The sequence below is a fragment of the Nothobranchius furzeri genome, chromosome 17, assembly GCF_043380555.1.
Source record: "Nothobranchius furzeri strain GRZ-AD chromosome 17, NfurGRZ-RIMD1, whole genome shotgun sequence".
Classification (NCBI taxonomy): Eukaryota; Metazoa; Chordata; class Actinopteri; order Cyprinodontiformes; family Nothobranchiidae; genus Nothobranchius; species Nothobranchius furzeri.
The window spans coordinates 34,554,248-34,566,876 of record NC_091757.1 but is presented as its reverse complement, the minus strand read 5'-3'; the positions used below and the strand labels follow the sequence as shown (position 1 = coordinate 34,566,876).

General features: G+C 42.4%; 1 protein-coding gene across 7 annotated transcripts in view; it reads left to right on the top strand.

Annotated features, from left to right (window-relative positions):
• ep400 (E1A binding protein p400) overlaps positions 1-12,629 on the top strand; it is a 58,735-nt gene that overhangs the window by 29,085 nt on the left and 17,021 nt on the right. For 5 of the 7 annotated variants that reach the window (XM_070546471.1, XM_070546473.1, XM_070546470.1 and 2 more), the window contains 19 exons: positions 2,230-2,391; positions 2,874-3,023; positions 3,147-3,211; positions 4,323-4,609; positions 7,218-7,420; positions 7,586-7,755; positions 8,321-8,517; positions 9,122-9,233; positions 9,361-9,624; positions 9,705-9,779; positions 9,891-10,022; positions 10,093-10,137; positions 10,236-10,389; positions 10,468-10,703; positions 10,789-10,962; positions 11,034-11,081; positions 11,156-11,292; positions 11,382-11,438; positions 11,522-11,600. In XM_070546471.1, coding sequence (XP_070402572.1) covers positions 2,230-2,391; positions 2,874-3,023; positions 3,147-3,211; positions 4,323-4,609; positions 7,218-7,420; positions 7,586-7,755; positions 8,321-8,517; positions 9,122-9,233; positions 9,361-9,624; positions 9,705-9,779; positions 9,891-10,022; positions 10,093-10,137; positions 10,236-10,389; positions 10,468-10,703; positions 10,789-10,962; positions 11,034-11,081; positions 11,156-11,292; positions 11,382-11,438; positions 11,522-11,600 — 2,747 coding nt within the window. The remainder of the gene's footprint in view (positions 1-2,229; positions 2,392-2,873; positions 3,024-3,146; positions 3,212-4,322; positions 4,610-7,217; positions 7,421-7,585; positions 7,756-8,320; positions 8,518-9,121; positions 9,234-9,360; positions 9,625-9,704; positions 9,780-9,890; positions 10,023-10,092; positions 10,138-10,235; positions 10,390-10,467; positions 10,704-10,788; positions 10,963-11,033; positions 11,082-11,155; positions 11,293-11,381; positions 11,439-11,521; positions 11,601-12,629) is intronic. The other 2 variants (XM_070546474.1, XM_070546468.1) reach the window with 1 other exon arrangement.

Here is a 12,629-nt window from a genome sequence, read left to right as displayed (position 1 = left end):
CATGTTGTCATCTGAACAAGGGTTAGACCGATATATTAGTCTGCCGACATGGAGCTGATATTTCCCATTTTATTTATATCAGCATCAGCCGACATACCTCTGTAGTAAAGCTGATTTTAGATCTGGCACATCCTCGGGCAGCCCAGTGCTGCTGCAGAGTTTCATTTTTATTTACACTGAACAAAAATATAAATGCAACACTTTTGTTTGAGCTCCCATTTTTCATGAGCTGAACTCAAACATCTGAGCATTTGTTTACATACACAAAAGACCCATGACTCAAATATTGTTCTGAAACCTGTCTACATGTGTGTTGAGCCCTTTTCCTTTAACAAGATAACCCATCCCACCTCACAGGTGTGGCACATCAAGGGGCTGATTAGACCGCATGAATAATGTACAGGTGTGCCTTAGACTGCCCACAATAAACATCTAGAATAAACATGAAAATCTAGATATCGGTCATGAGAATCGGCTCAAATAATCTGCAGCAAATATCGGCCGTCAGCTGACCGTGACCTCTACATATCGGTATTGAAAAAAGAAAAGCCAACATGGATCAACTTTCAGTCTGAACCAAGTACCAATCCATATGGACATTAAAACCATTTAAAAGGGGTTCTTTTCATTTATGCAGCTTTTTTTGCTCTCTCGCTTTTAGGTGAAGAAATTAATCATTCCCTTGAGACTTAATTCATATTTATTGTCTCACAGTGTTTTATCATCATCTGGGGCTAGCTAGGAGCATTATTTTGATGTTAAATGCCAGTAATATTAAAATCATAGCAACCAAATGAATTGAAGCCGTACTGTGATTACTTTTCTGAATGTTCAAAAGATGAGAATAAATGTTAGCGCAAGTGATCATTTGTTATTGAAGCAAATTAAATAATCAGACACAAACCTTTATGTAACCAGGGTATGCCTGTCTGAGGTTAGGAATCCTGCCCAGGACTCAAACCTACAGAGGCACATATACAATAAAAGACACAGTAAAATGTATCTGATGAAAGGAAACAGCAGCAAGCTTTCATATTTGTTAGGAATCTCCACAAACGGCGTCCGGATAAGGCATGTATGTATAAAACACCACAAACGGAATCCTTAATGGACATAAAAGTAGCTTCAATGAAACAAGCCTCAGCATTTTTATACACCAGCCGATCGGTTTACATTATGAACTATCTCTACTTGGTTTCATGCCTTTTGTTTGTTGTTTTTTTTATAATGCAAAATAATTTGAGTCAAAATCAAGAAATTGTTCAAAACAAATAAAATTTTAAAATAAAGAAAAGCACCATTTCTGTTTTATTCTCTTAAAAATGTCAATTCTCCCTTTATTTATTTCTCCTTACGGGTGCACAGTTTTATTGATTTAAAAGGAGGAACGCAACAGACATCGAGGAGATCCTGGAGTAGCCAGAGATTCTCCTTTAGCTCACGGACACTTTAGCGACCGTTACCAGACAGGTTTAAGGCTGTTAACACCGTTCCTGCTGGGTTTAAGGTTATTGATAGAGATCCAGGAGTAGCCTGAGATTCTCCCTCGCTCATTTATGTTTAGGTTCTCTACTAAGGATCCCGGATTAGCCTGGGTACCTTCTGAGTGTGTTTTCACACACCTTGTTAAGGGTTAAGCCTTTGTGGTGTTTTTCTTTTTATCCCCATAGGACTTTTGAGCCGGGGATATTTTGCGTTTTGGCAGAAAGCCTTTGTCATAAGCAGTGAGACTGCTTATGTTGTAGTTTATTATTACGAAGCCTTATTTATGCCGTTTACCCACGGACACCTTATGTTAATAAATCCTTTTGTTTTTACTCGAACCTCCTCGTCCTTTATCCTCACACACACTTTTACACCTATTTGCTTGTGTTAGTCCCCTCATCCTCCTAGACCTGCAGAGAGGGGGCGTAACATAATGTCATAGGACATAAACATAGTAAGTACTTTTTGACCCCACCCCCCGCCCTCGTGACCTGTGTGTTGTCTTGAAAAAGTGTCCCATTTGAGTGCTTTGTTTATCTGCCCTTCAGCGGTTTTATGTAGGAGCTTCTGTGATTCTGTTGTGAAGAGGAGCCGTGCTCTTCATCTGATTAATCCACCCTGGTTCTGCATGTCCGGTTTCTTTTTCACCCTTTAACTAACTGCGGTTGTTAATCTGTGAGTGTAGAAACGCTGCTGCACCTTTCCAGGCTGTCTCTAAGGGTGTGTTGTTCTTCTCATCTGAAGGTGGAGATGTGGTGAAGATTGCACAGCTGGCTGGTCAGAATCGTATCTCCCAACCGGAGACTCCAGTCACGCTCCAGTTTCAGGGGAACAAGTTCACGTTGTCCCCCAGCCAGCTCCGCCAGCTCACCACCGGACAGCCCTTGCAGCTCCAAGGTACACTCGGTAATGTATATCCCATTGTCACAATTCTCTCTCTAACACTCTTCTGTTGTGTGCCTTGGTGATGTTTCCTTGTAGTTGCTTCATAGTGAGTCACTCAGGACTGACAACGTTTTGAATGTTTACTACCTGTGTGCTATATAAATAAACTTTTACTTACTTACTTGCTTAATCTGAGGTGTCGTTTAAACAGGAAAACAATGAAGGAAATCATTCAGGATCACCCTTTTTTATGAGATATTTTTTACCTTCTCTGCTTTCCTCGTGTTTCCGGTCCCTTCGGTTTGTAATGAATGCTTATCAAAATAAATAAATGTCCAGCATACAGTTAATATTACAGTAGATTTTGTAGTTTTCTGCACCATTGTTTCTGTCTTAATCTTACTATCCTTTCTTCTGACAGGCTTCATTTTTCTCCTGATTAAACATTCTTGTGTGAGAAAGCAGAAGCCATCTTTTGTAAGTGTTCTGTGTCCTGTCTTTAGGCAACATCCTGCACATTGTGTCTGCACCAGGGCAGCAGATCATAAGACCCCAGGGGCAGATGGTGATGCAGACGGTTCCTCAAACTGTTGCTGCTTCTGGGGCTTCGGCCACAGCCGGCGCACCTCTTCCTGCTTTGTCAGCAGTTCAGGGTAAGTATCTCCATAGTGTCCCCTTCACTGTTGTTTTCTTATGCTGAACGTTCAAAGGTAAAACTTTGAGATTATCACTTTGATTCTGGTATTGATAATGAATAATTTTGTAATAATTGTCAGGCGTGACAGCAAACGCCACGTCATCCCCCAGCAAGCACGCTGCTGCAGCTCATGGAGGTTCCCAGGTCAGTATGTTTACAGCTGATGTCATCAAACCTTTTCAAGATTAAAAAAAAATCACTTGAAGTTCAAATAAATTAGCATTTTTGATAACCGTGGTGCCTCGATTAGTTATGAGAGTTACGTTCCAAAAATCACCTGCAATAGGCAAAATCCACAAAGTAGTCTGCTTTGTTTTTAACAGTTATTACAGATGTTTGTAGCGTACGCAGCTAGATTAAAGCGCACCACAATGTCCGTTACTCAGTTTTATTTCCAGCATGGATGAACAGTTTTATTTGTCCACACTCACTCCATCGAATCAGTCTCTCGATGTCACGTTGTAGAGACTTGTCTCCTCTTCCTGTTTGTAAGAGCACAGGAGCACTGATTACTAATGCGCTCCAGCTGTGGCACAGTCAGCGTGCTCCTCATCTCTGCAGATGTGCTTATCCACTCGGCCGTAATTGTTTGTCTGTAAAACCCTTCACTACACACTTCATTCGCTTTTCTCAGACAGACATTAACATTTTCACACTGCTCCCTCTTGTTTAAACACTCTCAAAGCTCAAACCTTTGTACATTTGGATGCAGAACACAATTAGAAAATAGTAGGGATGTACATAGTCAACCGGTTAATTGTTGTTAATGTTGTAACCGGGTAAAATAGTTTTGCCCGGTTAACTTCCAGCTGAGCTCACGTTTTTCTGCTGTGCGTGGGTGTAATACATTTTTGGGAGGGGGAGTTTATGGTTAACTGTGTATTAATAATTTAATGGCTTCAATAACCAGTTAAACAATATGCATCCCTAAGAAAAAGCATGCAAAACTGCACAATAAAACATCTACAAAACTGCAATGCCATGAAAGATGAACCGTTTTATAGTGAGGGTTCACTGTAATTGCAAAATGAACATTTGAGTCATCAGTAAACATGAAGGCTTTCTGTTCACAGGTAAAACCAGCTCCTGTACTTTTATGCAATCTTTTCTTAAAGTGGAATACTTTAAATGTTTTGTATAGTTTGTTTTTAAAGTTTATTAAATCTGTCATTTTTTTAATGATCATATATTTTTTGGTTGTGAAGTCTTCAGTAGGAAAGCATAACCCTTTTACTGATCCTGTTTCCTTTTACAGGATTCAGAGGAGAAGACCTCGCTGCTGAAGGAGCGTCTGAGCCGTTTGTTTGCAGCCAACGAGCGGCGCTGCAGCCGTAGAGTGTTGTACGGGTCAGACCTGCTGCAGGCTTGCCTTCTGAGTCCAGAACCCAGTCACTCTGCTTTGACCGCTGGAGGCTGGAGGTGGGTGGGCATGGAGAGCTGTCTCAGGGCCCAGAGGACTATTGTGGGTACCACCTCTGCGCTGCAGGCTACTCTGCTTACTGTGGAGAACCATGTGGAGGCTGCTGAAAGCCTGATCAGGAGGTAATATTTAGAAATCATTTAGAGCATCAATTATATATATATATATATATATATATATATATATATATATATATATATATATATATATATATATATATATATATATATATATATTGTAGAGGCTGATATGAAATCATCATTATTGTGCATTTGTATCCAATACAATAATATAAAATCATATTGGAAAAATATGAGGAATGATAAAATGGAGGACTTGCAGAATAATTGGAGAGAACTGGAAATTAAACACAAACAACTGTCAACATGAAATACCTTTGAGGATATTAAAAATGTCAGAAATAAAATAAATGATACAAATACATAAAGTGGTTCCAAATCAACAGCATTTTAGTGTAGAAATTAAAAAAGTAATCACTGAAAGTACAGTAACAAGACCCTTCAACAAAAGGAAGACTAAATTATATATAAGTGTTTTACTAATCTTTATACTCTAAAGGTATCAGGTGGGAGTGAAGAAATAATTAGTCTGAGTAAGTCTGAAGAACAAAGTGCAAAAATGACAGTAGAAATAACAGAATGGAGCTTATTTAGGCCATTAGTAGTCCAGAACGGTCTACAGCTGAACGGTGTAAGGAGTTAAAGCCGGTGTTACTCCCCACTGGGCCTTAAAAGCACAAACGAAACAATAGTTTCAGTGATTTTTACTAAAGGCAAAGATGAAACAGATCAATGGAGGAATCCCTTCCTATACTGATCCAGAATTAGGGTTGGGCATTGTTTGAATTTGAACGATTCCCATTCTTCGTTCCATTCTGGTTCCTAGCGATTCCCGATTCTGATTCTTTCAAGTGGCAGGATCCAAAAACATTACAAGTTTTAAATGAGCCAGCTAACCTAATCTGACTTTTACATGAATTTTAATCCTATGAACAATAACATCACCTTCATTTAGAAAAGAAACATGTTCTCAAGAAACAAACAAAAAGACTTGCAGCTCAACCAGTGTGTTTGTTTCTGCCCACAACCAAAATATGGAGGAGCCTCTAGGATGAGAGTAGGGCAGGGCGATATGGCATAAAGTCAATATCACGATATATTGAGGATTTCACCTCAATAACAATAAATGAATGATAACTACAGGTATGCACAGAAACAAAAGTCTTAAAGGGACATGAACGTTTCCAACCTACACACATCTTTTCATTTTTTTATTATCAAATTTATTAACGTAGGAACATTTTTCTCAATAAGAGTCAGAAATTTCTATGATAAATTTTCGATTTATTGCCCAACCCAAGATGAGAGGCTAAATGTCTTCAATCTAACCAGAAAAGTCCAGCTGCTTTCAGCTAAAACTCTCAGGATGATCATGTCCAGGATGACTGAGAATCTAAACCAACGTGATGCAGCAGAGATTCAGTCAGAAGACAAACTGAAACTTAAATGTCGCTGCCGTCGGTAACAATCTAACAGATTTATAACATTAAAACTCAACAAACTAAATAGTTCAAAAATGAAAGAAATAATCTCTCAACTTTGCGTGTTGAGATTTGTTATATGGTTATAATTTTTTTATTTATTTACTATCCCTATCGCAGGGTTTCCCCCAGATTATTAGTTAAGCCTGGCGGATTCGGCCGTCGGGGGGGTCGCACGCTCCGTCCAGCAGCGCTCCTCCGTGAGAGCGGGGGTGGGGGGGTAGCACACGTTCCGCTGCTGTTTCTCACCAGTGTCAGCTGATAGAGGGCTCTAGTTTCACTGCGCCGTTCGTGTCAGCGGACACGGTAGGGTCGGGTCGGGGGGCGGGGCATGACGCTCAGCCTGGCGGGCCGCCAGACTTATAAAGCGCTGGGGGAAACCCTGCTATCGGCTCCTAGTGGCCAGAACCCGGTGTGGTCCACCACAGAGAGAGGCTGCTCTAGCATGATGACTTTAATTATTTTACAGGTTATCACTCAGCCCTCTGACGCTCACACAGACGAGTGTTGGTGAGACGCCGCGTTTGACTGCTGACGCTCCGTGTGTGTTTTTATTTCTGCAGTGAGACACTCACCTCACACCGCCCGAAGTTTGTTCTTTAAAACTTGTATTAAATCCACCACAATGATGCATTTTAATGAGCTTCCTCCGCACCACATTTTTCGCTGCAGGAATTAAAGTTTCCATTATGGAGTAAAAGTTCGGCAGACGTGTTTGCCGCTGTGCGCCCGTGCAGTGTGAGGAAAGGGAGGGAGGACGTGATGCTGCTCTCAGGGTCTCTGCGGGCTGCAGCTTAGGACTGACAGACAGCTGGTGGGATCAGCTCTGAAAGGCGTTGATCAGAATTTGCACATTGCGTGTATTTTTCTCGAAGATCGGCTGCAGATTCTTCTTCCGGTCGGCAGCCTGAGAATTAAAATGGAATCATAGCAAAGTAATTTGAGCGATTCCGGGAAACACTCCGTTAGTCCTGGTTCCAACCGATGCCCACCCCTATCCAGAAACCATCTTTCCTCATTAGGAAAACTTTACATCTCATTTAAGCTGCCTGTGTATACTTGACTTGTTTTCAAATAATCAAACTGCTAAAAAATTACAAAGGTTTTTTTCCTGCTTTCTATTTAATTTATCAGTATGTCGCAGTTATTTCTGATTTGTTATCTTTTAGGTTGACCTGTGTGGTACCTCCTTCTGTGGCTCCGCCTCCTCACCTGTATGCAGCCGATCCTCCCGCGTCCTACAGCCTTGAGCAGAAGTCCTTTCAGCGACGACTCAGCGCAGCTTTTGCCCCGCTCAGTGCAGACATCCACAGATTATCATCCAGACATTTCTTGACTTATTCTGACCTTCAGCTATTGCAGATGGACTCAGGTTGGCTCTCTACCTTTAAAGACAAACCAATTAGTCTATTTTAATCTCTTCTCATCACATCTGATCTAATCTTGTGGTGAAAGTGACTTTTCTTTCCTTTGAGTCGCCAGAAGCAAAAACATGCTCATAATAAATTTTGCTCCGTCTTTCTTTTTGTCTCCAAAGGTAAACTAGAAGCTCTCGCCATCCTGCTGCAGAAGCTCCGATCTGAGAGTAGACGAGTCCTGATCTTTACTCAGATGCTGAAGATGCTGGACATCCTGGAGGCCTTCCTGGACTACAGGCAGCTCACCTACGTGCGCATTGATGAAGGGCTCACTTCAGATGAAAGACAGGTAAAAAAAAATCACGTTTTCATTAGAAGATCATTGGAAGCGAATCTTCTAGAGCAGTTCTCTGTGCAGAACATGAATTATGTTTTAGTGTGTGGACATCATCAGGCATGCCTGGTCCTGTGGTTTAATCAGCATCTTCTAGAGACGAATGGATTCTTGTTTAACGGCTCACACAGGCTCTGATTCATCTGAAACTAGAATTATCAAAATAACTTTATAGTCAAGATTGTGGAAAGTAAAACTTCTACATAGAAAATCTTTTTTTTTTCCTAAGTAAATGAGTGTTTTAATGATGGTGATTTCACAGACAGATAAAAGTGCCTTATTTTCTCTTTCTAGCTGTTCAACAGTGACATGTTTGCAAACCCAAAAAGGTCTTTAAGTTCTTATTCTTAGATTGTGCTGAATATTAGAAACCTTCCATCAGAGGATGAAATCTGACTGCATTTTGAGATCTGTGGCGGGTTGGATTCACTAATCAGTTTTTTAAGAACAGTTCCAGTGTGATAAAAGCCTGTATAGTTGTTCTTAGCCTTTACCGGCTCTTGTTTGTGTGAACCTGCAGGAAAACATGAAGAAGTTCAACAGGAGCAGACAGGTGTTCTGCTGCATCCTGACCAACCGCTGCTGCTCTGCAGTTGGGACCATGGTGGATGCAGAAACCATCATCTTCTATGACACAGACCTCAACCCAACCATGGACACCCGCACACAGGAGTGGTGTGAAAAAATGGGGCGCTGTAAGGATATTCACATATACAGGTAATATCCCAAAACACGATCTAAAACCCTTAATTCACTATTGACTTTATGCCATATCGCCCCGGCCTACTCTCATCCTAGAGGCTCCTCCATATTTTGGTTGTGGGCAGAAACAAACACACTGGCTGAGCTGCAAGTCTTTTTGTTAGTTTCTTGAGAACATGTTTCTTTTCTAAATGAAGGTGATGTTATTGTTCATAGGATTAAAATTCATGTAAAAGTTCAGATTAGGTTAGCTGGCTCATTTAAAACTTGTAATGTTTTTGGATCCTGCCACGTGAAAGAATCAGAATCGGGAATCGCTAGGAACCAGAATGAAACGAAGAATGGGAATCGTTCAAATTCAAACAATGCCCAACCCTAATTCTGCATCAGTATAGGAAGGGATTCCTCCATTGATCAGTTTCATCTTTGCCTTTAGTTAAAATCACTGAAACTATTGTTTCGTTTGTGCTTTTAAGGCCCAGTGGGGAGTAACACCGGCTTTAACTCCTTACACCGTTCAGCTGTAGAGCGTTCTGGACTACTAATGGCCTAAATAAGCTCCATTCACTTATTCTGATCAATGGTAGTTAAAGACTGTAATGGTGTTCTTGTTAATCAGACTGGAGAGTGGCAATTCTATTGAAGAGAAGCTGTTGAAAAATGGCACCAAGGACCTCATCAGAGAGGTGGCTGCCCAGGGCACCGACTACTCATTGGCTTTCCTCACACAGGTAGGATCGACTCAGCTGTTCACATCAGTCTGTTACTAAATGTAATGAGGTTATTTGATGGATTTGTTGCTTTGGTTTAATTTAGAGGAGGATGTTGAGTAACCGACCTGATGTTGTGTGTCTGTAGCGGACAATTCAAGACCTGTTTGAAGTGGAGGCTGGTTCGGGGGTAAAGGTGGAGGAGTTTGTGGTTCTTCACCAGGAGCCGTCAGCCTCTGAAGCGATTTCTCCCAAAGTAGCACGACCCTACATCCAGGCTCTCCACAGCATCAACCTGGATGCTGAGTCCGAGGAAGAGGAGCCAGGAGACCCGGAGTTATCAGAGGAGTCGGAGAACCCAGCTAGAGAAGAGCCGGGCCTGATAAAGGAGCTGAATGCAGTCATGGAACAGGTAGACTTACAGGGTGTTTGTTCTTTAACCATTTAAAATAATAAACTAATACTAATGTTTTTTCTTTTATCTTTAATCAGCTAATTCCCATTGAAAGATATGCTCTGCATTATCTGGAGTACCTCCACGTCAGTGATGACGAAGCTGCCTTAAAGGTAAGAAACTTTGATTTAACTAACCTAAAGTGGTGTCTGTCCATGGGTTGGTGGAGTTTTGATCGTTTATGAGTGAGACTGATGGCTTCATGTTTGGTTTCTGTTCTCCAGGAAAAGCTGGAGTGTGTAAAGAGAGGCTGGGAGCTGCAGCAGCTGCAGAGACTGAAGGAGGAGGAGGAGAACCAGATGACGGACGGAGAAGAAGATTTGTTCACCTACACCAGAGAGGATGCTTACAACATGGTGGGATGATCCGTAATCTTTCTGTTTTACACGGTCCTGTAGCTGATATTAACTCTTTACATTCCAACAGGAGTATGTGTTTGATGCAGAGGACTGTCCTACAGAGATCATGCCGGTAAGACACCAGACCTTTTCAAATGCGTGTGATGTATTTCCTTATTGTCATTGTTAACCCCTGCTCTGCTCTTTCTGCTCTGTGCTCCTCTACCAAAGCTTTGGACTCCGCCCACACCGCCACAAGATGACAATGACATCTACATTGATTCGGTGATGATGTTGATGTACGACACCACGCCGATACCAGAGTCCAAACTGCCTCCAATCTACATCCGCAAGGAGCACAAGAGGCTGAAGATGGACCCCAATGGTAAAAGTCCCTAGCTGTTATTAGATTAGAGGCATGTGAGCAATGTTTCTGGGCTTCATCTTGTGTGTTTTTGTTCAGCTACAGCCAGACAGAAGAAGAAGCGCCATGGGGAGACGGTAATACCTCCCCGCTCGCTTTTTGAGAAGGCCAGCATGCTGAAAAATCGCAGAGAGGGTAAAGACCAGAAGAAGAATTTTTCCCTCAAGCAGCAGGCTCCTTTTGCCAAACCACTCCCGTCACTGGTCAAACCTGCCATGGAGGCTGGTCAGGACAACCCAGAGTGGATCATCAGTGAGGACTGGGCTCTGCTGCAGGTACTTCAGGCCTTTCACCCACTTTACGGTAGATGTTGATGTTTCTAATCTCTAATGAAACCTGTTGTTGTGGTGTGTCCATCAGGCTGTGAAGCAGCTGCTGGAGCTGCCCCTGAACCTGACCATCGTGTCTCCTGCACACACACCTAACTGGGACCTGGTGAGCGATGTGGTGAATTCCTGCAGCCGCATCTACCGCTCACCCAAACAGTGTCGCAACCGCTATGAGAACGTCATCATTCCCAGAGAGGAGGGCAAGGTAATGAACGTCTTCACTTTAACCCCAACCCTTTAGCATTATTCATCTAATCCACTTCACCCATTTTTCAGCTGGTGTATGAGGCCAACCCCAAAAAGAAGACCAAGAGCATTTATAAGGTATCCTGTCCTGTTTCTGACTGATGGATGAACCCTGCTGTTGCTGCTGTTTTCATTTCAGTCTCTGCTTTCAGTGTAAGAACAGCCGTCCTCTGAGAACCTGTCAGATCTACACCCAGGATGACAACGCCTCTCAGATCCAGCTGTACAGCAGCCGCTTCGAACTCATGAAGATAATAGCCAGCAAGAGGAGTCCACCCATCAAACCACTGTGAGTATTTGTGTCTGTAAACAAGAAAAGCATGGGTCTCGCCACATAGATCAGCAGCTCTTACATGATATGGTGATGAACCCAAACAGGCTCGGGATGAATCCTTTCCAGAAGAATCCCAAACATGCATCGGTCCTGGCAGAAAGGTGTGTTTAAAAACAGATAAGAGGTTTTGCTTCATAATAAATAAACCAGAGACCAAGGTTAACGTGTTTTTGTTTCTTTTTAGTGGGATCAGCTATGATAAGCCCCTTCCCCCCATTCAGGTGGCTTCTCAGCGGGCTGAAAGGATTGCCAAAGAGAAAAAGGTGACTTTCTGGTGTGTGTGTGTGTGTGTGTGTGTGTGCGTGCGTGCGTGCGTGTTAGGGCTGGGAGAAATACATCATCCATGACTGAAGCTGTTTTTACAAAACAATGCCATCAATTTGCCGCAACGCATGGCATCAGAAAGCTTTAGGTCGTTTATAAGTGGTCAGACTGTGGCGGTAATGTGGCGCAGTCGTGTCCTTTTTATAAAAGATTAGGTGGCATAAAGGAGGTATGGGGCGGTCTCTGCGCTGCCACGGATGTCACTTTATCTTGGACATTGACCTTGTGTCTGCTCTGTCTTCTTGATCCCCAGTGAGTCGTGGAGGATGGCTGCTTATACTGAGCCAGGATCCTCTGGAGGTCTCTTCCTGTTAAAAGGGAGTTTTCCTCTCTCACTGTCGCTGCATGCTTACTTAGTATGAGGATTACTGTAAAGTCACTGACACAAGTCAGTGACTTGATGCAATTTGCTGGGTTCCTTATATAGGAAACATTGTTTTCTGATTGGCTTAATGAACTGACCTGGATTGGAATGTTTACTATGTGAAGTGCCTTGAGACGACTCTTGTCGTGATTTGGCGCTATGTAAATAAAATTGAATTGAACATAACTTGCTTTCTATTGCGATTGAAGCCGCGATCATTACGTTTTTTCTAACAAGCCGTTCCTAAAGGTGTCCGTCCTCCAAAGTGCAGTGTCTGGTGATCTGAGCTCCAACGAAGAAAAGCTCATGGAGCGCTGCAGCACTCCAGTTTGCCGTCTCAGCTGATTTTGTTCAAAAAGCAAAAGCTACTGCTGGTGTTTACCTTCATTTTCAATATAGTAACTCCCCACGTCGTCATGACAACAACCTCTGTTGAGCCAAGACGCAATCGTTGCTTATAAGACAGACAATTACCGCAATATTACTACCAAGCGAGGTGGAACAAATGCCGCAAAATTCGCGCAACGCCATGCTGGCATGGCACTTTTTAAGACACATCGTTGCAGTAATATTATGCTGATTTGCCGGCACATTGTGTGTCTTG